At 40.1% G+C, this 23,491-nt stretch overlaps 1 protein-coding gene across 2 annotated transcripts in view; it reads right to left on the reverse strand.

Annotated features, from left to right (window-relative positions):
* The window catches only part of LOC131034300 (probable LRR receptor-like serine/threonine-protein kinase At1g06840), a 206,364-nt gene extending 183,348 nt beyond the window's left edge, over positions 1 to 23,016 (reverse strand). The window contains exons 1-2 of one of the 2 annotated variants that reach the window (XM_057965783.2): positions 22,838 to 23,016; positions 21,318 to 21,468 (exon numbers count right to left, since the gene is read on the reverse strand). In XM_057965783.2, coding sequence (XP_057821766.2) covers positions 21,318 to 21,468; positions 22,838 to 22,853 — 167 coding nt within the window. In that variant the 5' untranslated portion in view covers positions 22,854 to 23,016. Of the gene's footprint in view, positions 1 to 21,317; positions 21,469 to 22,203; positions 22,672 to 22,837 lie in introns of those variants that run through there. The other variant, XM_057965775.2, reaches the window with a different exon arrangement.
* Between the last annotated feature and the right edge of the window lie 475 nt (positions 23,017 to 23,491).

A 23,491-nucleotide genomic window follows, 5' to 3' on the forward strand; every position in this document is an offset into this window, starting at 1 on the left:
CCAATCATGGGCTACCCCATCCAAATGCAAACCTGCAAACTTAATGGCATCTTCTTCTGACATAGGACGTAAGGTCAAGAAAGCATCCAACCTGCTAATCCAAGCTCTAGCAGTGACTCTACCACTGCCATCAAAAGTAGAGAGTGTGAGCTTGTTGATTGCATATTTGTAATGTCCCCTTAAGTTATTATTTATGAAGTAGGAACATTTAACTCATAAGAATCAATTGCAAGAGACTTCTTTCCTCAATTTCACTATAAATACTTGTAAATACTAGTAAGCAATGCAATAATGATTTGATGCATAATGTTTTACATTCATAATATGATGATGGGAGGTCAATATCAAGGCTATCTCTGATTCAGTAATTAGGTGTATGCAGAATGCTCTTGATCAACAGATAGATATATGTATATGCAATGCAATCAATGGATTATCTCTGCTCTTCCTTGTATATTTGATGATGTTCATGCAAGATGATTTCTGATCTACAACTCCGCTATATCGTGATACATTGCTCTCCCTGATTCTAAAACTATATGCCTGCAACAATGACCAATGGTGCTATTTTTGATCTAATCTTTGAAGAATGCAACCTGATTATGCCAACGGCAAAAGCTTGATTTGAGCAAACCCAATACTGGATACAAAAATAATAGAGCCAGACCAAAATCCTTCCCAATATGTTGGATTGGATGAGTTTGATCTCCATCTTATACCTTGCATGATGGGAACGGGTGCATTTTGAGAGACATGTCTCTTCTCCCCATAATTAATTTGCATCTCCTCATAACATAAATACATTGAATTAATACACAAATTGTGTCTCTTCAAGATTAAGGACTTTATATTAAGTCTTAACTAATAACTTTCATTAATGACTCCAATCACATATGCTATCTATGTCTTAATTGATCTGCTTTGATAGTTATCATTTAATTGTTGTTGCCATTCAGGTTGTTCATCAAGGCTAATCAAACATCGTATCATACTCGATGGTTTATTAGATATCTTCTTAGACTAATCATTGTCCATTAGTCTCTGGCCATTCTAATTGTGCATCAATAATATGTCTTGATTTGACGTAATGCCTTACCGATTACTTGTGTCTCCATGTATGATTGATTTGTCGTATGCAAGGATGATCAATGCCACTTTTATTGAAGGTCCGATCTATTCTATTAGTCGTGGGTTTGCATATGTCGTGTCTGGAGAAGAATCGCTAATGATAAGGGGAGGAGGCATCACCGTGAACCATATTGAGCTATCTTCATTCCTCATGCATGGTTGACTCTCAAATCAAAGGGTTTATATTTGCCATATTACAATATTGGTGAATTAATGTTGTGAGGCGTGACTATGGAGAAAGGCTCTGTGACGAGAGAGGATATGCGGACTGTGCCAATAAAGAGACGAAGTTGCATTGATTGGGACTTATCGAGAGCCTCCTATAGTGCGAGGCCAAGCTAAGCCATATCGTTTCTTGCTTTCCATCTAATAGTCATCACCGCACATGGTTTGTAGTTTGTCTATATGTATTGGTATTTGTTCTTTACTAAGACGCCATTAGAGATTCATACGGCTTAAACAAGAACACCCAAATATTAGATTCGAGCTTTAACATTTTGAGAGATGGCAAATCATAACTAAGGTGGAGACCTCTACTACAGAACTGGTATTCTTCCACATAATCGTGTAGCTGCATAGAGGTGCTGTACGGAGAATAAATCATAGTGTCGTGCTCAAGTCATTACCACCGAGTATATCACACAATGTCTATGGTTACGGCAACACAATGAATTGGTGATACTTGCTTCTCTCGATCAATAAATACCATCATTATGACTTCAATTATCTTCTGATACGCATATGATCAGCCATATAGAACGCCTTCCATAATTGGTATTGGTTTACGATTTCTTCATCTTCTACGACTAAGATAATTTCATTTGATGCCATTACCATAGCCTTGTGCTTTAGAAACCTTTTATTCGATTCCTCAAACTGCAAGTTTTCACAACAAGCCAACGCAAGATTGTTCGAGTCTAGTGGGGACATCACAATATTTGAGATCATTAGTTTTATTCCAAGGTTTCCTGTCATTCCAATTCCACTTCTTGCTATGTTCCCTCTTCTGACTCATGAACCTGTCAAAGTTAAGATGTTCCTTAACTCTTGGTGGTAATGCATCCCACTCATCATGAAGTGTCATCACGTTATCTGTAAAGGCCACCTCATCTTCCTCCTCAGCCACATTCTCTTCTTCAGGTTCATTTCTCACAAATGTTGGGTGTGTAGGCCTATCATAGGTGCGTGTGGGTGTCACTCTTGCCCTTGGGCAACCAGCAACACTTCCATTTTCTTCATGATTTTGGTTATGTCCCCTAGGCATAATGATCTATTGAATGGTTGTAGTCAACTGCTGCAACACATTTGCCACTTGTTGCTGCCCAGTTACTAGACCCCTCATAATAATTTCGGCTTCTTGGTCCTCATTGTTAACAAGCTCTCTATGTGGCTCACCATCATTCCTATCTCCCATGATTTCCAATGGTATCTCTTCAATTTGCTCCCGGTTTCCATTTAAACCAGGTCTCCTGCATGTATAAAACCTGTGAGGCCCAAACTGATGCTGATGCATAAGAACTTCTAACCCTCCAGGAAAGAAGGATCAAAGCTCTGATACCACTGTAGGAACCCTGTTGGTTCTAGCTTCTCTGAAATGCTAATTCTGATTTGTTTTAGTATTTTCAAGGGTTTTGAACAAATTTAAATAAAAATTTAACAAGTGCACCAAGCAAGAATTGCTCATAAAACTAAATTGAAGCAAAATTCAAAGCAACTACAACTATATTATGAATAAGATAACTGCTACAAATGAAACTAATACATAAAACATACCCGGAGGTCCTCAGTTTATTTAAATTAAAGAATTCTGGAGTTTGCCAACCAAAACTGGGAAACTAACCAAAATAGGCATGCAAGTCCAGATATGATTTCTCTGAGCCAGAAAGTTGATAAAGTAGCCTGAATAGGCTAGGCATCCAAGGTAGAGCAGTCTAAATGCCAAAGGGGGAGGCGTTTCAGCCCTCCATATCCCACGCCCTTTTCCAGACTCCCACATGCCTGGTTGATGGTTTATGACCAGCCCAAGGAAATGTACGGCTTGCTTATTTGATGCCAACTACTGCTGATTGGGGCGACTAAGCCTGAAAGCCCTTTCCTAATTGTAAAATCTGCAAATAACTGAAAATAAGAAACTCTGATAAAGCACAGTAAGACTCTAGGATGAAGCCCTCTCAGTTTGCAATAATTCAGCTGATCTTTCACAGCCTCAGAATCACAGATCCATGAAGAATGAACGTTCTTCAATAGAAAACCCTCCAAAAATCTTGTCTCAAAAAAATCCACAAAGCAAAATCAAGCAATGTCAAATAATCAATAATAGAGTTTGAATTGCCTTCATTTTCCTTATAACCCCCAAAAGGCACGATTTTCAAGTACGCCCAAATGCATTTTAAATACATTAAAATGTATTTAATTAACTTTGCATAGTTTAATAATCCATTTGCATGCCCAAATTCACTTAAGTGATTTAATAAAAATCACTTTATAATATTAAGTGGCTTTTAATTTAATAAAGTCATATGACTTTATAATAACCATATAAGTTAATTAAATAACTTAACCACTAAAATATTAATATCTCCTTCAATATTTAGTCTTTTGACGTGTTGTCTGAAGCTGGAGTCAACACTGAATAACCCCCATGTGTCAAGGTGCCCTGACTAAAAATAGCACAACTGTCAGATTGACTTACTATAAATAGTAAGTCCCTCAACTAAGCCCACACACTAACTGCTAAGGCCCTGGAACTGAACCCAAAACTGAACTGAAGAAGTGGAACTGCCACTAAGACTCTCTATCTAAAACGTTAGCCTACGAGAGTCCAAAATAATAGGCTAACTCATCAATCACTGAAACTGACTAGAGTGGGGACATTACAATTATCATTGCCTCACTCTCAAGAGTCCCTAGATATAATCCCTTTCGTCTGAAGGGAGTGATTAAGGGACAGCATGTGATTTGCTTTGTTGATAGTGATGCTACGCACAATTTTGTTGATGAGGGCTTGGTTGTTAGGCGTGGATTGCAGGGAAACGATTTTCATGCTTTTAGTGTGACAATAGCAGATGGATTTTCTATAAGGTGCACCAGGAGAATTCCACAGCTTAGCATACAGATGGGAGATTATACCATGACGGATGATTTCTATGTTGTAGGTCTCGGTGAGATTTATGCAGTGTTGGGCATCTAGTGGTTACAGTCTCTTGGCGGGTATATGCAGGATTTTAGGAGAATGGAATTGGAGTTTATGGCTAACGGTAAGAAGGTTGTGCTGAAGGCACTTTCAGATGGTGGGCCTGTGGTAGTTTCAACACATAGGATGGAGTTTTCCTTCACCCATAATGGTGACAACAACATAAGATCTTCCATTGATGTGGACATAAGCCACATAAGATCTGTTTTTTTGTATTCTAGCATCTATGACATGGAAAAGACACAGGACATGTGCAATAAGTGGAGACAAAGAGCTAAACAAGCTAAGATTGTGGCTCAACAAGCCAAGCTTCACCTTCAACATGTTTGTGATATTAACCATTCTTTTGATGGTGAGAGACGTGAACTGCCTAATCCAGAGTTTCGAGATGAGATAGTTGATCATTCTCATGATGGTGATAGTAATTTGGTTGATGACTCCTTAGTGGGCCAGCCACTCAAGAGTTGTCTGTATTGAGTAGCAATGGCATACATACTTCATTTTTTAGTACGTCACCTATTTCTCTTGATATGGCAGCGATATCTTTGTTGATGGGTGACTTCATATTTTTTGATTCCTTTTGGACTAGTGGTTGTCCTAGTTGGAATCATATAGAACTTCCTGATTTTGCATTGACTACATCAACAATTCAGTTTGGGAATGTTGAGGGGTATTTACCGCTCCAACTGATAAATGAAATATAGGAAATAATAATGTACATGACAATCCATACCAAACACAGCAGTAAAATATATCCTTATTCGCACATGCAATTATTACAGGAAAGAAGACCACAGATGGTCAGCCAAGGATAACAATAGATCCGACTATATCATACTACCTTCCTTGGCGGTACACAATATATTTAAAGAACCCAACGGTTGCCAAGAGGAACACAACCAACACATAACTACCCAAGAGTGACAACCCAATTAATACATTGTCATGTAACCAAAATTATCAAACATAACAATAAGCATTTTATGCCAACTACAATATTCTTTGATTGGCATTGGTTTGATGACATGTTTGATATCATCTATGTTGCTGATGAGATTTAAGACAGCAAGGTTTGGTGGCCATTTGTGTTGGTTATTTGGCATATGGGAGTTCATCTTTACATTGTCTTGATGTTCTACATAGATGGATGGTTACTTTATGGTGATTGGTTAAGATACTTCTTCTACATCTCATACAACAAGTTCTATATTTTGATCTGGGATCTGGGTATTGATTTACTTGGTCCAATATTTCACATGGATTCCAATATGTTGTTTCACAATTTGTGGTGTTTGGGCTTTTTAATTAGAGTGGAGCAACGAGTTGTTTGGTGTTTGCTTGAGGGCAAGCAATTCCGGGAAGGGAGGACTGTAATGTCTCCCTCTTTCCTAGACGATCACTCAAGAGGCGGGATTTCCCTACTATTCATCTCCGTAGGCAAATCTAGCAGATAGGAGATGTTGTGCCTGGCATGGGAGGACTTTACATGCTAGAGACTTGCTTTTGGATGCTTATTTAATGAGCAAATAATGTTATTTTCTTGGCTAAGTCACTTTTTGCTAAAAATAGAAAATCTCTTTTGCTTAAAATAGCAAAATATCATTAAAGTGACTATTTAAGGCAAGTTGTGAAAATCATGAAGTAACTTTATAATTTTAAGTTATAAAGTTAAAAGAGGAGAATAAGTTAATTATAAAGTAACTTTATAATGTTCAATTATAAAGTTAAATAAAGTTACTTTATTACCTCAAGTTGGACGCCGCCTAGGGATGGGCATCACAATTGGACTTGAAAGCCAAATTAAACATGGCTAATTAGGGTGTTAGAATCCAACGTAAGAAAGGGATTTTATAAAAGAGAATTCATTCTGTTATTTTCTCAAGTTGATGATTATTTTTCAGAATTCTATCTCAGAGCAGCTTTGCCAAGTATTTTCCAGAGGACAAAAACCCATGGAGAATTGTGAATTGGATGAAAACCCAGTTCACCATTAAGGGGAATCTACGCAAGGTTTCCATTTGTGCTTCAATTGGATGAATTTATAGCAGGTTTTACAGGTTTTCCTTTCAGCAATAATCATCAAGGATTTGGTGCATTAGATCAGGCAATTTCTTCAATAAATTAAGCTTCCAAGAGTTCAATTGGTCACTATTTGGTTGAATTTTCTGCAAGTGCTTCAAGGTGTTGGTTGAAAATTTTGTACACCTGGGAAGATGTGCAAAATTGTGATTTCAGCCACAGCATGTGAGTTATTAACTCTCCTAATTTAAGGTAAGGCTCCCCCTTTTCTACTATTACTAATTAACTAAACACTAATCTAACTTGGGTGGGACAACATCCTTTTCTCTTTCTTCAAAAAAGATGATATTCTTTTCTCTTTGCAAAAAAGAAACGGCAATAAAGAAACAAATAGAGCAACTTAAGAAACTTAAAGAAATACAAAGATGCTTGTACAAAAGGAAGTGAAGTTCCCGTGAAAGCCCAAAGTTTTCTGTCACTTCCCCGGGACAAGAAAATAGAAATAAAGCTCAAAGTCTTCGCTTTCTGCTATCCTATCTACCTTTTCAAAATGATTAAAATAAGAACAACGTACGGCATATAACAGCACAAAGTCTACTGATATGGTGCACTTTTGAACTACTACAAATGTGAACAACTACAAGCACAAAGTCCTGCAATTCCTCTCAGTTATGAACACTTAGCTATAATAATTTAATCCTTAATACTTGTAGCACAAAGTCTACAAGAAATTAGATCAAAGCTCCTTTCAACAATCTCATTAGGACCTCAAGCAAATGCAGAAAAATATACCACTATGACACAAGAACACAATGGATATATCAGCAAGACTTCAACACAAAGTTTGAAACTCGAATTCCTTCTTGATATTACTTGATGTTGACGGGAATAATCATTATGTTATGTTGTTATATTATGTTTATGTTGTCGTCGGTAATAATGAGTTACGGCGGTCAGTTAGTTAGCCGACGGGTAGGTAGTTGGAGTCGCGACAGTTGTGTCGCGCCCCTTCGGGTATTATATATTGTGTACTTTTCTTCGAAGTAGGATCATGTTAGTCGTGTCAGATGTAATGTTATAAGCACTTATTGTACATGGACTGTGGAATTAATATAGAGGCTGGTTATTTAATATATTTCCATTATGTTCTGTGCATTTACTTTCTGCATTTAACCGTTTACCCGAGAGGGCAAACATTTGGCGCCGTTGCCTAGACGAACTCGGGAACGGGAGACACGGATGGCGCACAGACACAATGGGCCTACCCGTTGGTGAAGTAAACCCAGAGGCCGACGACGCGCGGACAGAACTTTACGCAGGAGAAGACACGGCAACGCGAGAATTTTCAATTTTGCTCCAGGTAGCCATTCAGACATACGTTCGACGAGAAGCGACGGAGGCAGAAATCCCACGAAGTGCCGTGTGGACAGCGCTGGAGGCTAGCCCGGCAGTAAACCGGTTGATGAACCACCTCCCCCGGTTGCTTGCACAGGCATCGCTGGCACAACAGGCCCGCCTGGAGGAGATTGCCCAGGAAGAGCGACGACAACAAATCCTGCAACGCTACGAAGAGAACAGCCGACGGGAAACGGAACGAGATGGCGCCAGGCCAGGAGGAAATTGAACCTTGTAATAATCCCGACACACTGCTGATATAAATTGTGGCCGAAAGGCAAAACAAAAATAAAAATAAAGGCAAGTTTTTTTGTGTACATGGCGTGTGTTTGCTGTGTATGGAAGTGACTTATGCCTAATAGACTAAATAAGGACAAAAATAAAAAGATACAGAGTGACGAATGGGAAGTGGCACGAACCGCATTGAATCTCAGACAGCAGATAGAACGAAGGCGTAGGCTAAGGCAACTTGCCGAGGGACGACCGGCCGAGGGGTTGCCCGAAGGGAATCCAGGAGGTGTCACGGAGGTTGCGGAGGCAGAGATAGACGGAGAGAACTACACTGTCTACACTGTTGTAGGGCTGCCAGAAGGAGTCACGGAGGGTGCCGAAGGAGAACTCTACAGTTCGCCAGAATACCACCGTAGGGTAAGAAGCCGCGAAGAGTTGATGGAACAAACAAGGCGAAGTCTAAACCTGATCGACACTACCAAAGACTTGCTAAAGAATTTGTCCATTTCAGAGGACAACGGGAGGGAGACAACGGAAGGTGACGATACGACCGAAGGTGCCGAGGGAGCACAAGGGTACCGTACGGGAGGCAATTTGTTTGGTTCAGTGTCAGCAACTTTTTCCGGAGGACCCACGAGTGGAGGTTCAGTTGCAGGAGGCGGAGGATCGCCAGGTACAAGCACACAAGGAATTAGAGGAGCGAGACCTAGCGGTGGGATGGCGAGTAAACAAAAATTGCCAAAGTTCACAGGGGAGGGCAAGGAAGACCCCTTACGGCACTGCCGTACATGTGAAACCATTTGGTCCGCCAACGGAGTAACAGACCAGGATGACTGGGTACAGCAGTTCCCAGCCACGTTACGAGGAGTTGCCATAGATTGGTACTCCGATGTGGACAAGCAAAAAGTGGCCACGTGGGCCAATCTACAGAAGGAATTCATGGGGGAGTTTCGGTTGCTCCGTGATGACAATGAAATTGTAACGGAGATATACAGTACCAAACAAGGTACTAGGGAGACAGTACGGGCATACAGTCGAAGGCTGAAAGAACTCTTGGGTAAAATGGAAAGCCAACCCACAGATGGATTGAAGACACGATGGTTCGTTGAAGGGTTGAAATCCTCCCTACGGAGGAAGATGAAAATTGTACCCCCGACGTCATATGACGACGATTATAATAGGGCGATGGACCTAGAGAGCGAACACAAAACATCAAAGAAGAAGAAAAGTAATAAATCCTCATTCGAGGATGATGACTCTTCACAGGAAAGCAGCAGCGACGACGAGGCTAGCAAACGGGTGCAAGCGCTCCAGAAAGACATGGAGCGAATGAGAAAGGAATTCAAAATAATGAGAAGCACTGGTCGGAGCGAAGGGGACATATGGTGCACTGAGTGCAAAGAGGAAGGGCACACAAAGGGTACTTGCCTAAAGAAGGCATTCTGCGAGATTTGCCAAGTGACGGGACACTCCACCAAGGAGTGCCCATACAACATGAAAACCCGAAGTACGCAAATGAACCAGGTGCTGTTCACGGATCAGGCCACAACATCCGCACCAGCGGGTACCGGCCAACATACTAACACAATGGCATCATCTGGAGGATACCGGGACAACAGACGCGGCGGCGGAAGGAAAAGCAACAATAACAATAACGGAAGCCGTATCCAGTATGACACCAAGGGCCGGCCAATTATCCAATGTAGGGCCTGTAATTAGTGGGGGCACTTCGCCCGTGATTGCACGAAGGAAGCCACCCCTCAGCACCTCTGCCGTTGGTGTGGGCCAGGCAACCATGAGGACGCAAATTGCCCGCAGGCAGGGGTTAATCTCCTTAACATTGAGAAGGCTGAGAAGACTGGTGAGAAAGAAGTACTGGTGATCACCCGCGCCCAGACGAAAAAAGCCACTTATCCCGACCCCCGTACGGAGAAGGAGAGATTACGGGAGGCAAAGGCCAATATTGAACGTGAGATGATGACCGAACGACGGGACAACGAGGTGGCGAGTACATCATCCCGTACGAAAGCGGAAAATAACATCATTGGGCAAATCTTGCAGATGGAGGTGCCAATAAAGGTAAAAGACCTTCTAGACTCTATGCCACAATTGAGGACTGCCATCCTCACCAATGTGCAAAGCACCGCAGCGTCGAGTGCACCACAGGTATGAGTTCCCGCCACCGCATCGTCGAGTGCACCACAGGTACGGGTTCCCGCCACCGCATTGTCGAGTGCACCACAGGTACGGGTTCCCGCCACCACATCGTCGAGTGCACCACAGGTACGGGTTCCCGCCACCGCTTCGAAGAGTACACCACAGGTGGAGGTTTCCGTCAGCCCTTCGACTGACCCGATGTTACTAGCCTTGAGCAGTGGTAGACACCCAGCTGTGGTAGAAATGGATATCCGTGGGACCATTCTGAAGGACACCATTGTGGACGGGGGATCTAGGGTGAATGTACTACCAGAAGAAACATGGAAGCGGCTGGGGAAACCCACCCTATGGCCACCCACATTCAACCTGGTGGGAGCGGACCAACACGGCATTAAGCCACTCAGCCTGTTGATGGCCCAGCAAGTGACAATTGGTACGCAACCATTCTTGTTAGATTTCGTGGTTATTCCCTCGAAGAAGAAAGGCTATGACGCCATCCTGGGGAGAGCGTGGTTGATCAACGCGAGGGTAAACCACAACTGGAAGAAAAATACACTTTCCATGGAGAAGGGAGGGCGGAAATATACCATTGACCTACACACCCAAGATGTCGGCGAAGAGCTCGCCTCTTCCGACTTAGACTCAGAGGACTTTAATAAAGGGGAAGGGGGTCCCGATGAAAGCAAGGGCAAGAACACGATGGAGCCGAACAATGAAGGGGTGCTCGAATTGGAGGGATGTTCTGAAGATGAGGTATGCTCACTTAACGGGCTCTTCCACTGGCAAATGGAGGATTATGAAATGTTCCAAAGCTACAGGCTCGAAGTAGAGGAACCAGAGCAACCAACAGAGGTGTACCTGCCGGAATACAAAGAATATTGGAAGGGAGACGCCCCAAACCCTGGTGACGTAGATAATCCGAAGAGTGTTGGCAATGATTGGAACCCTGTGTGGAAGACCGCAGTCTTCAAAATATTTATTATTATTCTTCTTCTTATGTACGGGAAGGAGGTCGTGGTCCCTGTAGAACTTGTGGTTCCAAGTCTTCCGATGGCCATTGAAAATAAATTGGCCACCAACGGGTACAAATTGAAACCCTACCACGCAAAGCGCGCAGGGGACCCGAAAGGCCGGACAGACACACGAGAGCTCGGAGGGGGACCCGAGAGGATGGAAGGGGGCCTAAGAGGCCGGGCAAGCAACTCGAGAGGCACGGGACAAAAGCAGGAGACTTTTGGGCGAGGAAAACCGAGAAGGATGAAAAGTGATCCCAGAGACAGGGGACTCGAGCCGAAGACTCTCTAGACAACTTTAAAGAAAAAAGAAATTAAAAAAAAAAACACCGTACGGTCGTACGAGACAGTTAACTGCACGGTAGGGAAAAAAAATTGTGAAAAAAACACCACCGTACGGGGCCGTACGGCAGATGACCGTACGGTTGGAAGAAAGAAAGAAAGAAACGTACGGTCGTATGACAGGCGACCGTACGATCAAAAATTTATTAAAAAAAAAATTGAAAAAAATCGCACGGTCGTACGACAGCGACCGTACGGTCAAAAAAAAAAGAAAGAAAAAGGGAAAATGGCCACCGTACGGTGGGACCAAGGTGACACCACCGTGCAGTGGACAGTGACACCACCGTGCGGTGGAATCACCGACGGTGACACCATCGTGCGGTGGAACCGCACACTGCACAGCCCGACCACCGCACAACACCGAACACCACCGCACAGCAAGGGATAAAGGAGGAAGACGCACCGCACGGCCTGACCACGCACCGCATGGCCCGATCAACACACACAGCAAGGGTTACGCACACCAACGCGCAGCAGCCACAAAAGGAAAAAGAAAAAAAGAGACCAAGCCCGCACAATCCACACAACCACGTAAGGGCAAAACGACCGCCACAGGTAGACAAAGCAGCCGCACGATTGGAGGTGCCAGTGCTGTTGTTGACCGGAGGTGTGTCCGTACGATAAGAAGGGTGTCGACCGCACGGGAAGGTGGCCACACGATTGGAGGTGCCAGTGCTGTGGTTGACCGTACAGGGAGGTTGTATGGCCGGGGTGCCATCGGGGACATTACAGTGCCTAAAAAAAAAACAAGACCCCGCGAGGGGCGCTGCCCCTCGACCCCGCGGGGGCACTGCCCCAAACCCCGTGAGGGGCGCTGCCCCTCGACCCCGATGGGGGCGTTGCCCCCAGACCCCCAGTTTATTTTGAGCTACAGAAGACCACGGGAAGTGTTGTGGTTGTCCGTACTGTGAGAAAGAAGCCTGCAGCTAAGCATTGGCGGGGAAGCCATAAGCCGTAGAGGGAGACGGATTTGGAGGTTGGGAACAAACAGAGTTTGAGGGAAGGCATTGCAGGTCCGCGCAGTTGTATGACACTAGGGAGTTATTCAGTTCAGTTTTTGGCCTTAGGGGAGTGTGATGGAGGATTCCAGGTGTCTCCTAGCATTTGTGCCAGCGGATTGTGGCCACCTCCAGGCATGACTGGTACGCTTTGAGGAACTCGGAGTATGTCTCGGCTGGACATGAGGTTGCCTTGGTGGATGCACAGAGGGCTCGGGAGGAGCTGACCACCAGGTTGGAGGCAATAGTCGCGTGAGACTTAGTTCAGCGTACCCAGGAGTTGGATGCCGGGAGAGCAGCACGGGTGGCTATCAAGGACAAATTGGCTAGGGAGATAGTATCAATTGAGTAGCAGTTGGTGGAAGCTGAGACTGAAAAACGTGTTTTGCAGACAAGTTTGGGTTAAGCACAGGAGGACTGTGATGGCAAAGGAAGCAATATTGGTGAATTCCGCACTTGAGCATCGGATGGTAGCAGAAAAGGGTTTTCAGGCGAGGACGCAGCAAGTGTATAAGATCCGGGCCCGACTGGCGTCAGTAGTTCCTGCCGTTCATCTCTATTTTTGTATTAAGTCATCGGAGTCGACTTCTTTTCTTGGGGGGGATGATGTTGATGGGAATAATCATTATGTTATGTTGTTATATTATGTTTATGTTGTCGTCGGTAATAATGAGTTACGGCGGTAAGTTAGTTAGCCGACGGGTAGGTAGTTGGAGTCGCGACGGTTGTGTCGCGCCCCTTCGGGTATTATATATTGTGTACCGTTTCTTCGAAGTAGGATCATGTTAGTCGTGTCAGATGTAATGTTATAAGCACTTATTGTACATGGACTGTGGAATTAATATAGAGGCTGGTTATTTAATATATTTCCATTATGTTCTGTGCATTTACTTTCTGCATTTAACCGTTTACCCGAGAGGGCAAACACTTGAGAAGCCAATTTACAAGTATGAAACACAAAGTCTTTATGACTGTAAATTTCTGCAAAGTTTTCTTGCTTGCTAAAAAGATAAAAATTACATAGAGCACCCTCCAATATATATAGGAGACGGGCTGAGAGTAAAAAGTGGGAGAAGTCCAGCTAACTAAGACTTTTTCCACAACCACTGTAACTAACTATGACTTATTCCATATTGCAGTCCTATTGTATTTCAACTTGTAATTTGTTCACATGTAATTACAAGTTACAAGAATGCAAGTAATGCGGCGACTTGCAATTACAACTTTTGACATTACATGTAATTTGTCAAAGGGAAATTACAAATGCATAATTGAAACTAATCTAAGTGTCCAAGACACGACTATTTACATCATCCTCTGTCATGCTAGCACTTGAAGTATTCAAGATCGGCGAAGGTATTTGTCCAGGAACATTGACTTGCAACATTTGACCATGGATGGGAATGACAGTGACCTCATGAAGATCAACCACTAAACTTGAAGATAATTAACATTCTTTGTTGGTCACTGTGACAGTGAAAGTCACTGCTTTTTACCACATAGCATTGTTATAATGTATTGCAACAATGCATTCTTCTACTACATTACTCATTTATTTGTCAAGTCCTCTCTGCTTTATGGTACATAATATTTTGATCCTCTCTGTGCGTATGACAGCGTACTCTTTTCACTTGATGTCATCAACATATGACAACACCGGCTTTTGTTTACTGTCTACACATGCATTGAGACCCCTTGCAATCGGGTTTTAGACACCTAACTACAAGTATTGATCTTGCAAAGGGAAAACGTAGGAATGAGAGTATGCGAAATAGGAAAAAATTTCACACTTTGCACTTGCAATCGGGTCTTAGAGACCCGAATGCAAGTAAACAAATCTTGCATGAAAGGCGTAAGCTTGCAATCAGGTTTCCAGGACCCGATTGCACGTGAAAGTGTTTGCAAATGAATGGCATTGTATAGGCTTGCAATCGGGGCTTTGAGACCCGATTGCAAGTAAGCATACTTGCAAGGATGGTGAGAGAAACAAACTTGCAATTGGGGTTCTAGGACCCAACTGCAAGTGGGAAGGTTTGCAAGGGAGGGACAAACTTGCAATCAGGGTTTCAAGACCCGATTGCAAGTAATCACATAGAAATGTTCATACAATGGTGGCTTGCAATCGGGTCTTAGAACCCTGATTGCAAGTGCAATTGAACTATGAAGACAAGGCAATGAACTAGAAGAACATACTTGCAATCGAGCCTTAGAAACCCGATTGCAAGTAAAACAAAGTTTATAACAATGAGCTGACTTATAATCGCGTTTCTAGAACCCGATTGCAAGTAGAGTTCATTTACTTGCAATGACAGCAAAAAGTTCCTACTTGCAATGAGGAACTCAAAACCCGAAATTGCACCAAAAGCTAGGAAAATGAAAGCAAAAACCAACCAAAACTTGGACAACAATGACAAACACACCCACTGATGATTTGAAATTAACAAATACGAGTTTTAAACCTCATAAAATGTGCCTTAGAGAAGAAAACTACGAATTTTGAGTAAAAATTTGTAGGAGTTGTCAATTTTTTGAAAGTTCAAAAATTGAGACAACACAAGGGAAATTGATTTCAGCAACTACCAAGTGTTCTAGATGCAGATTTAGAGGGTTTGGAGGCATATTATCTCAGCCATACCTTTCCTAGGGCCAGTTGTACCCTTACACAAGCTAGTCATACCATTTTGCAGCCAATTCAATGCTCTATCAAGTTGTACCACTCAGGCTGGGTTTGGGAAATTGTGCAGACCTCTTGACCAGCATTCATTAGCAGTAACTTTGTGATTCCACCAGGCATTAGGGATCACATGTGATTCAGATTGTTTGTTCTTTGAGGAAATTCAGTTAAATTCAATAATCTTGCCTAGAGGCCAGGCGTGGGACTTAGCAATCCTATTGTTTCATTCAATATGTGTTTTTGATAATTATAGTTGATGCAAATAAAGTCAGTTGGAGCCATTTTTGCAGTTGGATACTCTTGTATTGTGAACCACATTGAATTCATCAATAAAAATCCTTCTCTAGTTGAGTGTTGGACTCCGGGTATGCAAATCTTGTTCTTGGTGATTCAATTCATATAATTCTGAAAAAATTGTATTTGCTGTTCTTAAAAATCAGAATTCAGAAATTCATATCAGTCATTTATATTTTAACCAATTGGGTTCAAAAGCATTGTTTCATTGGCATATACTTCATGTTAAAACTTTGTTCAAACATTGGCATCAAAATTCAAACAAAAACTTGAAACTATCCTAAAAACTTCCAATCAGCAAACGTCAAAATCAGGAGAAGTTAGCTCAGATTGGTTGGGGATCTTTCACTTCTACATTTGAGAAAACTTGTGTTCATCTCTAATTTTCTTGAGGACAAAAACTCTCTTGAAAATATTGGTTTTGGGTCGAAAATCCTCCTGGTTGGTCTTGGTGGAGCCACAGCTATTCTTACAAGTGAAGTTTCCAATGTTGTTGTTGATAAAGGGTATATTTGATGTGTTTTGATGAGTTGATTTGCACAGTTTAATGTTGTTTTGGGGAGTTTCCTTTTTAGCAAAGTTTTGAAGTGATGGAGTTGATGGGCTAACCATACTATCCCCTATGCTAGTTGTACTTCTTCATGGGCTGTAGTTGCAAGTGTTTTTTATCTTGTTTGAACTTTGAAGTATTGCTGCAAAACATCATTGTTCCCAGGTCATACAGACCTGTTCTTGCTGCCTAAGCTATAGGGAGTTCAGTATGAAATTTTAGCAGGGTGAACCATTGTGTGGGTTGGTTGTACTAGCTAGTGAAGGGGGAATGTGAAGTGAGGAAAGGAGTTTGCTCCCTTTAAGGGGCTGCACCATATTGGTAGGCTATACATGAAATAAACATTTCAGTAAAATTTACATATGAACATTTACTTTCTTATCATTTAAGTTATATCTCATGAATATAGTTTCAAAATGTTTGAGATGGGTTTCGGATCTTTAGGAGTTGCAATACAAATTCTAGTTTTGGAGGATCTTATAATTTTTCAGTCTTAGTCAAATTTCAATAATCAACAGATTTCAGTGTTCTCTCAATGTGTGTTGTGTTCTGTTATGATAGTTAAACAGCAGGAAAAAAGTGCCATCAGACCTACAATCTACCTTGTTTCATCTTTTAGAGGCATATTTTATGTTGAACATTTGCATACTTATTTATCTATGCAATTTGGCTCACTTTTGGGTTGTTGCAGCAGTTTTTATTTATGATCAGCACATATAACAGTTAATCTTTATATTTTATGTTTGTAATGCATTTGATCTAACCTAGTAATACCCTATATGGTAGTAGTGCCAATGGTCTCAATTTTGCATCATGTTTTAATCGCACCCACCACTGAATCAGTGGAAGTGGCTGTAACTGTTGCAATTGCATTTAACACTGAATACGTGGAAGTGGCTATGATTGTTATGATTGCACTTAATACTGAATAAGTGGAAGTAGCTATGGCTGTTGTAATTTCACTCACCACCGAATAAGTGGAAGGGACTATGTTATGCAATTGCACACTCTGCTAAATAAGCATTGAAGTGTTTTTCCTCGCACGGAGACCCGGGTTCCCGCCTGTCACACAGGTGACCCAGGTTCGTTCCCCGGCAACGGCGCCAGATGTTTGCCACATACGGGTAAACGATTAAATGCAGAAAGTAAATGTACAAAACATAACGGGAATATATTAAAAAACCAGTCCCTGTATTAATTCAACAGTCCGTGTACATCAAGTACTTATAACATCACACCCAGATACGACTATCATGATCCCACTAAGAAGGAAAGGTATGCAATATATATAATACCCGAAGGGGTGCGACCAACCGTCGCGTCCAACTGCCCTTCAGGAAGACTAACTGACTGCCGTAACCCATAATTACCGACAACAACATAACATAATGATTATTCCCGACAACAGCATTGCCCACTCCACTAAATGAGTAAGGTTTTGGCCAGCATTGCTGCCAAATGTGTTTTTTTCAAGTTGCTACATTTTAGATAGTTGGTGTGGTCCTATACTAAGTCACAAGGTTCGAATTCGAATTCGAATTCGACAGCCATGAAATTCAAATGAAATTCGACAAGGAAAAAATTCGAAAAAAATTTCGGATAAAATTCGCCTTCTATAATTTTGTTTATTTTTAAATATATGTATACTTCTAATAAATTATCAGAATAGCGACCCTTGTTGGAGAAAATCCGAGGGCAACCCAGCAGTTGCAGACACCCATGACCCAATAGATACAAAGCATATACAAAGAATACCCACGACCAGCTGAGTTGTGTTTATAGGCAGATAGCAGTGCTTTATAGAGGAAATTCGATTAAATTCCATTTTTTTTATAGCAGTTTGAAATTCGATTAAATTTGAACCTCATCCATGAAAATCGCCGTATCTTGTGACTTAGGTCCTATACACCATATGCTCTCACCTTGCCTATCTTGGGAACCGGGTGATCAAAAAGTGATAAGGACATGCATTGCAGTTTATTTCAGTTATAATTTTTAAAAAAATAGGGTTGTTATTACACTTAAATCATGTATATTCATAAAAAAATGTCTTGTCATGTTTTTTACACTTTGTTCAAATTTTTCATCTACAACATCTTTATATTTTTCAAATCCACTAATTTCAGTTTTTATCAAACACGATTGACAACAATTCTTCTGGCTGAATCTAATCTCATGTCAGAAAACCATTGTTGCAATTCTGCCTGTTTTGCATTATTGTTGATTTTAACATTATTCTTTTCCATCTCCTAAGCATATGCTACTTCTGTCCTGTAGACACTTTGTCGTTTACTCCTCTATGAATATATTGGTAGAGGCTTACAATAATACATTTAATATTATACATTATGGATATAAATACAAATAACTCGCCAATCACAGTGCTACCAAAATAGCAATGAGATCAGACTGAGCCTGGCAGAGCATTCCTTAATGCATTTTTTAGCAGATACACCTTATCCCTGATTGAGGTTTGCATTTTTTTAAATAAAATTTACCGATGATGGTTGTTTTGGTTCCATCAAAGCGGAAATCTCCAATAGATAAGAACAATCTTCATAGGATTATCAGTGTACAACAACTGGTTATGTGTTAAAGCTTATATTCACAAGCTTTCGTTATGAGGTTGAAACCCAGTGGGTGCAAATCCTGAACTATTATAAGGTGAAGTGAATGGATGAAATGCATCTTGCTAAACCCATGGGCAATTCACTAAGCATGATTCATCTCCACCAAAGCCAGCTATTGAAGACTACAGAAAAATCCTGCTTCAACTAACTTGCTGCCATCAGCCCAGGGAAAATCTTAGGCAGGGTGTCCTCAGTCTGGCTCAAGTGGGCAGTTAGACTAGCAAGGTCGCATTGCTACTTTGTCAATGAAGAAGTTAATTCAATTCACTAAGGATGATTCAAGATACCTTTACTTTGTGAACACTCTTTGATGTCTTCCACAAGCCCAGTTAGGAATATTATGTCCCATTTTCAAAAATAGCACCATAGAGAATACCTTTAGCCCATTCCTATTTCCTATAGGCTAAATAGCAAAGCAAGAGAAATAATGTTTAATATTATTTAAGTTGGGATTGGTAATTTTTAATTTAAAGAGCAACTTATATAATATTATTAACATAAAAAGTTTTTATCAATACTTAAGGAAATTGGTCCCAAGGGCCCAATTGGAGTGTTACAAAAAGAGGGTGCTTGACTTCATTTGAATCTCATATTTTTGTCATCATTTTGCCATTCAATTTCTAAAATTCGGGCCTTGAGTTCAAGTTTGCATCCAAGGATAAAAACCCTTATTTAATTTGGGGATCGTGGAGAACAAAAACCCTCTTGGTTTTCCCATAATTGGATCAAGGAAAAAAAGTCTTATATCCATTGGGCCTATTCTACCCAAGGACCACATTTGAGCTCATTGATTGAGATTGTTTGATTCATATTTGCAAGAAAATTGCACCACAACATCGAATCTGCATTGTTGGGCCAAGTTTCAAGTTTTCTTGTTGCTGCAATAATGACCCTACTGTGTAATCAGCATTTTGGGCCAAGTTTCATGTTTGCATGTTGCTACTACAGTGTGCTACAGTTTCTCTACAATGAAATCAGCATTTTTGAGGGTTTGTTCTTCATCTACTCTTGCTAGATCTTTGGCACCACTTCTTGGGGAAGTTGCCATCAATGTTTATTGATCTTCAGGGGTTTGTTGACACCATTTTTGCGACCATTCAGTACCACTTGTGGTTGTATCAGTCATACAAGGTGGGTTTGGACTGATTGTACACATTATTTTTCCTGATCGCCCTTATCTAGGGCCTACGCTAACACTTTGGAGGGTTCCAAAGAGGGTATTGGTCTTCATTTATTGTTGATACAATATTTCTAGCCATCTTTCAAGGGAGTGCCAGCAATAGGGAGTGTAGATCCACCCTAGTTTTTGCTGCTGAATCACCTTTCCAGCCTTCAAGTGGGTGTGCCAGCCTTGGAGGACACTTTGACTTCAAATTGGGAAAGTTTCATCCACATTTATTGTTGTTTGGAAGCATTTTGGGAATTTTACCGGCATTTTCAATGATTTATCCTTCAGCTCCAGCCTTTGCAGACTTCACTGCTACCATTTTCCATCTCTAATTATTGGTTGTTAACATCATAGGGTAAATCAAATCTGAGCAATTGTGGGGAATTGTGAAGACTTGGTAGCATGTTCCTTTCATCTCCGGCTGCCAAACTTGCTGGATATTCACCATATAAGATCCCTACAACATGTGGCATCTGTACATTCATGGTTTCCAAACAAAACTCAAATATTGTAAATTTGAAATTGTGCATATTAGTCATTGTAAGTTGCTCCAGCATGTTGCAAATCAAATAACGGCATTTTGAGGGTGATAGATTGGTGTTTAATTTGGATCCATGCAAGTCTAATACCATAGCGCTCCATTCTTGAATATTTATTGGCATTTGAAGGTTTAATTCATTCACTTTCGATTACATCTGTGTTAGTATTGGACTATTGGTTGTATGTGAACTTTGTGTACTCAGATCTAAGTGTAATAGCATATAAGAGTGTGTTAAATTGGCTATCCATCTCATATCAGACCTTAACCAACACTTCCATATGAGTTATTTATCATCTACAAGTTGTATTTTACCGTTTTGGGTGAAGTTGAAGTTAATTTCCAGCCATAGAGGGTTTGATAACAAGTTTCCAATGATTAGTTTCATTTTGTTTTGTTGTTCCAGCTTGCGTTTTGTGTCAGAAAAATACATAAAAATATACAAAATACCTAGCTGGGGACATTACAAGGAATATGGAGATCTTTGATCTAAAACCTTTTAGGGATGGCTGAGGTGAAATATTCGTAAGATCTTTAGATTGAATTCTATTCAATTAATTATAACATGTATCATACGTATAATGATCAAATTCAAAACCATGACCTTCAAGAAGGAAGTGCACTAGACTTATTTTTATACTACACTGGACATAATAGAACTCTGTAATTTCAGCCCTCGCTTCACTTTGTAGAAATGTACCTGAATGAAGCTTTGGGACTTCTAAACTCAGACTATTCACTGCCTAGGTCCACAGGCCTGCGGTTGACTGATAAGCAGAGGTGCTTACTAGCTATTCTTGCGGTATATTGTTATAATGAACTCTCATTACTTTGTAGCTGCTGTTCTGATAATAGAATACTTCTACAATATTATAAATTCTAATTTTAGCTTCAAAGAAAACTATACGAACAAACACATACAAAATTGAAAACTCAAAAACTTAAAACCACTGAAATCTACCAAATATCAAGTAACAGTAAACATACAGCTGCGTTACGTGCAAGTATCCATGGGTACTTGCATTAACGGAGCATATAACTCCTTTCCATGGTGTGTTGCATGGATCACCATCCTTCCAACTTTTTAGATTGTTAAAAGGGTCTCCAAGACTCTGTCTAATTTTTTGAAGAGCTTTAACTGCATCCAACAATAAACAAATCTCCATCAGGTAAAACTGGGTGAACTGTTTTGGCTAACTGGTTAACTATTCATTAAAACACTCAAACACCAAATCTGAGAACTGGCAAAATTTTCAAAATAAATCAGATAAAGTTTTTATACAAATTCTGCATATAGTGATTAGATTCACCCAATTCTACAAGCGCTAATACTAAAGTTTACAGTATATTTATCATTTTCATCCCTTAAAACTTCTCATGATCTCCATATCTTCTAGTAGAATTAAAAAGAACCTGAGACACTGCAGCCAAACTTTTTCTTCCAGACATTAGACAATACCAAAACCGTTTCATAGATGTAACATAATATGTTATAGAATACCTGAAATCTTTGAACTGTTAGCTTTGCAGCATGTGTAAACTTTGATGATCGTATTAGTTTCCTGATTTATTGTTTAATTTTAACAGAAAAAACATGTTCAACTATAGCTTGGGGCTTTAATTTTGAGTAACAAAAGTTTACAAGGTTTCGGGCAGGCATTTCCTGGTGAATTTGGTTGTTTTCAAATAATTCAAAAGGTTTTGGCTGCAATTATCCATCTATAGTTGGGATGCTGTCATCCCTTTCTTTAATTTACTTGTAACAAAATACAGTCTCATAACATATATTCTAAAATTCATGTAAACAATACTAATTCTGCACTATACATATATTTTCCGAAATTTTAGATTGAATTTAAGTACATTAAATTACCTTCATCGGGATCTGTAACTTGTGCTGCAGCAAACAGTGTCAGAGAGCAGTGAAGAACGAAAACAAAAGCAGCCAAAATTGGGGTTTTTCTCTTCATTGTATATTCCAATGCCAACTTCCTCCTCTTGCCTAGTTAGCCCATAACAAACTGAAACAAAAATGCATTTATTCCAAGAACTTCTGCTGTGATTTCTGCATGAATATAAAGTAAAAAGGATCTAGTAGCCTATATGACAATTTCACCACGACCTGGTCATCAATGGTGTGCCAAAACATCCTAATTCTGACTCGGTAAATGTATTTTGATGAACTAGTCAGGACAAAAACTCCCCACCTATAAAGTAATATTACGTCCATATCTTGATTCTCCTTCAGGTGGGGACTCTGATCAAGAAGAAATGGACGTTCGAGACAGAGTAGGGTGTTAGAATTCATTGAATATTTAAGGATTTGGTGGGGGAATTTATTATATATTTCCGCCTTGTGCATTTTGACTTTTGCAAACCTTAACTACCAACTCATTTTGAATCAATTTTCTTTTCCAATAATTTAAATTTGTATTACTATCAATCTTTGTTACACTGCCTGCCATTTGCAAATGACAAGTTATTAAAATCCATAAAGGAAAACTGACCAGAAAGTGCAAACATTTTTGGGTTGCTTTTACAAATGGGCTTTCCCTTCCATGTCCTGCATATTGAATGTGGGGTCCCGCCCAAGAAATAAACTACATTTTAGTTTCAGCATTTTAGAACAGGCCGTTGGGCTGCCAAACAAATGTCGAATACAATAATGATTTGCAGGCCTAAGAAAAACGATCAACAGATTGAGGATGAGCTGGTCTACCATTTTAATTTTTTCAACTTTTTATTTGGTAGCTGCTCTGAATTTTGTCTTATTCTTATTCTTATGAGGGAGCAATTTCTATCAATTGGATTTGGTTTATTTTGTAACTATTTTTTTATAAAATTAAATTATTATTATAATATTTTAAATACATTTAATGCTAAGAAATATTATTATATAGTTATTTTATTTTTTTATTTTAGTTTATTTATAGTTTATCTTTAAGAAATATTATCATATAGTTTTTTGTTTTTTTTAATTATTTTATTTTAGTTTAGTTTATTTAAATAAATAAAATAAAATAAAAAAATCTAGTAACTTTTAGTAATAAAAAAATGATATTTTATTTGATATGATTGTAGTAGTTATAAAAATCAAATGTATAACAATTTTTAATTAATAAATTAGAATTTTTAGATTGGAATTATGTATTTAGAAGTAG

This window comes from Cryptomeria japonica, chromosome 5 (assembly GCF_030272615.1).
Source record: "Cryptomeria japonica chromosome 5, Sugi_1.0, whole genome shotgun sequence".
Taxonomy (NCBI): Eukaryota; Viridiplantae; Streptophyta; class Pinopsida; order Cupressales; family Cupressaceae; genus Cryptomeria; species Cryptomeria japonica.